This window comes from Alexandromys fortis, unplaced genomic scaffold (genome assembly GCF_014885135.2).
Source record: "Alexandromys fortis isolate MF-2015 unplaced genomic scaffold, M_Fortis_MF-2015_v1.1 scaffold_184, whole genome shotgun sequence".
Taxonomy (NCBI): Eukaryota; Metazoa; Chordata; class Mammalia; order Rodentia; family Cricetidae; genus Alexandromys; species Alexandromys fortis.
In genome coordinates this window covers 930,468-932,659 of record NW_026068125.1, presented here as the reverse complement: position 1 = coordinate 932,659, position 2,192 = coordinate 930,468, and the positions used below count along the sequence as shown (strand labels likewise).

Below are 2,192 nucleotides of genomic sequence, written 5' to 3'. Positions count from 1 at the left end.
CCCTCTGATTGGTTGCCCCTGGGTTGTACACAACTTTTTTGTGCCAGAAACTCCATATGCTCTCCTTCTGATTCTTCCTTTTTCCCCTCTTTCTCCTATCTTCTTTACCAATTTCTCTGTATCTCCAATGGCATACTTGAATTTCCAGTTAACCATTCAGTTGTTGTTAGAGGGACTATCATTAAACACAGAACCAGAGGTTCAAAGATTGTCAGATGTCCAGGTGATTTTTTTTTCTCCTCAAAATGTCTTTAGTTCTCAGAACAGAGTCTACAGAATGGAGAACTCTATACAGGACAGCGATCAGTGACGAAGGTGTGGGGTGCAGCCAGTGCACCAAGATTGCACAGGGAGGACTGTGATGCTGGCTGCCCAGGGCCACATTCCCAAGGCACTGGCCAGGTGGGAACCCTCTAGTCAAAAGGCAAAGAGGTTGTGGCCGGTACCCTTGGCCCCACAGAGCAGCAGGCAGGGTGCTGGTGACGAGGAAGGGCAGATCAGCTGGCTCCTACGCGGGTTCCTTTCCTGTTTTCAGACGAGTATCTCATACCAGAAGCTACCAGAGCGGCGACGGACCAGTTCTTGAAGTCATAAACTCACTTGAAGTTGCAGCAATCCTCCTGCAGTCTCCAGGGTGCTGGCCCACCTCCTGGTGATGGGGTTACAGCCTGCCCTCACGGGAGGTCAGAGGACAACCTGCAAGAGTCAGTTGCTCCTTTCGCAAGTGGGTGCACTGGGAAGAGCAGGCTGGGGGCTGTAGTGTCTTACCCAACAGTCCTGCTTTTCAGAATGGGACAGGGGTCTGAGCTGGGACCCTGGCAGAGCAGTGTGCTGGCCGGGGCAGGCGGGGCTCACCTGCTGTGTGCTACTGTACCAGGCGGTAGGTGATGTAGCGGCCGGCTGTCTCACTGGGCCGGATGATCTTCACAACCTGCCCCTGCTTGATCCCAAAATAGCGCGCCACTGGGTCCCCAGCCTGGATCCTGGGCAGCTGGCTTTCGCGAAGCTTGTATCGAGCCAGCAGCTCTGTCACCTCCTCCTTTGTCATGACCACATGCTCAGGGACCAGCTCGTATTCCGTGATGTTGATGAGCAGCTCTTGCTGTAGGAACTGCTCCAGAACGTACTTCGGTGCCATGTCCACCAGAGACTGCTTGGCGGAGGGCGTCATGCCCTGCTGTACCACGATCAGCCCGCGTGTGATGTTCTCCTCCTGCATGCGCTGGCAGTACACCTTGATGGTCTTGATGCCCACCTTGGGCTCCTCTGGGAAGAACACAAACATCTGGTCTGTGGGGTCATCATTGTGGGCCACCAGCACGGTGAGGTCTGTGCGCCTTGGTCTTCCTTCGCTGGGTTTGTCCCCAAACTGTGCCTTGAACTCCTCAAGTGTCTGGTCCAGCTCATCCTGAGTCACCAAGTAGCCACGGTCATGACACAGCTGCATGATGGTCTTGCGGATCTTCCACAGCCGGTAAGTCTCCTCCTCATCGTCCATGTTGCAGCCCTTCCGAAACAACCTGTCCAGGTGATTTTAATATATCAGGTTCAATACTGACTGCAGCAGGGTCTCCTGGACATTAAGGTAATACCATGGTGCTAAAAAAAGTGCCTTAAGATTTGCTTCATGTAAAACAGCTTCAGGTAAAACATTAAAAGGTCTAATAATTTTCCTTTCTTCCCTTCCCTCCTCTCCCACTATACAACTATTCATAATCTTCTATTCCAACACTATACGTCATAACCATATGCTTTTAATATGTCTAAATTAATATGTCTTTTTATACATTTAAACATCCCCATAAACTCTATGAACCCAAATTGAACCCACCTCAACAGACCAATCTCACCCAGGATAAGTATCATTTAATACTTCCCTGGTCACCCAAGATCACTCTTTGTCTCGGGACCTCTGGAAAACTCCCTCCTCCATCTCAGGAACCCTGCAAAATCCCTGCCATGGACGGGCTCAGGGGAGCCACTCAGATTGTGGGGGAAGCAGGGTCCTGGTAATAGGAAGGCACAAGTTTGGCGAATGACAGACAGACACAACACACAAGAGAGTGGCTGGAATCTGCTGCGATTTTACTGAATTCATGTTTTCATTATATAGTATTCAAACAAAGAACAAATCAGAAGGTCATGTATCATTAGTTGGCACAGTATGAAAGCTTCTTTTAGTCACATCAGCA

General features: G+C 50.3%; 1 protein-coding gene across 1 annotated transcript; it reads right to left on the bottom strand.

Moving 5' to 3' along the window:
• Positions 1–331: 331 nt before the first annotated feature.
• Positions 332–1,516, bottom strand: LOC126490668 (DNA-directed RNA polymerases I, II, and III subunit RPABC1). Its single transcript, XM_050125757.1, has 2 exons — positions 856–1,516; positions 332–696 (listed from the first exon to the last, which is right to left on the bottom strand). Exon 1 carries the CDS (start codon positions 1,496–1,498, stop codon positions 866–868), a length of 633 nt encoding a protein of 210 aa, XP_049981714.1. The 5' UTR covers positions 1,499–1,516; the 3' UTR covers positions 332–696; positions 856–865.
• Positions 1,517–2,192: the final 676 nt, after the last annotated feature.

Excerpts from the sequence above, each read along its gene's own strand:
- LOC126490668 (XM_050125757.1), bottom strand. The coding sequence starts at position 1,498 with ATGGACGATGAGGAGGAGACTTACCGGCTGTGGAAGATCCGCAAGACC.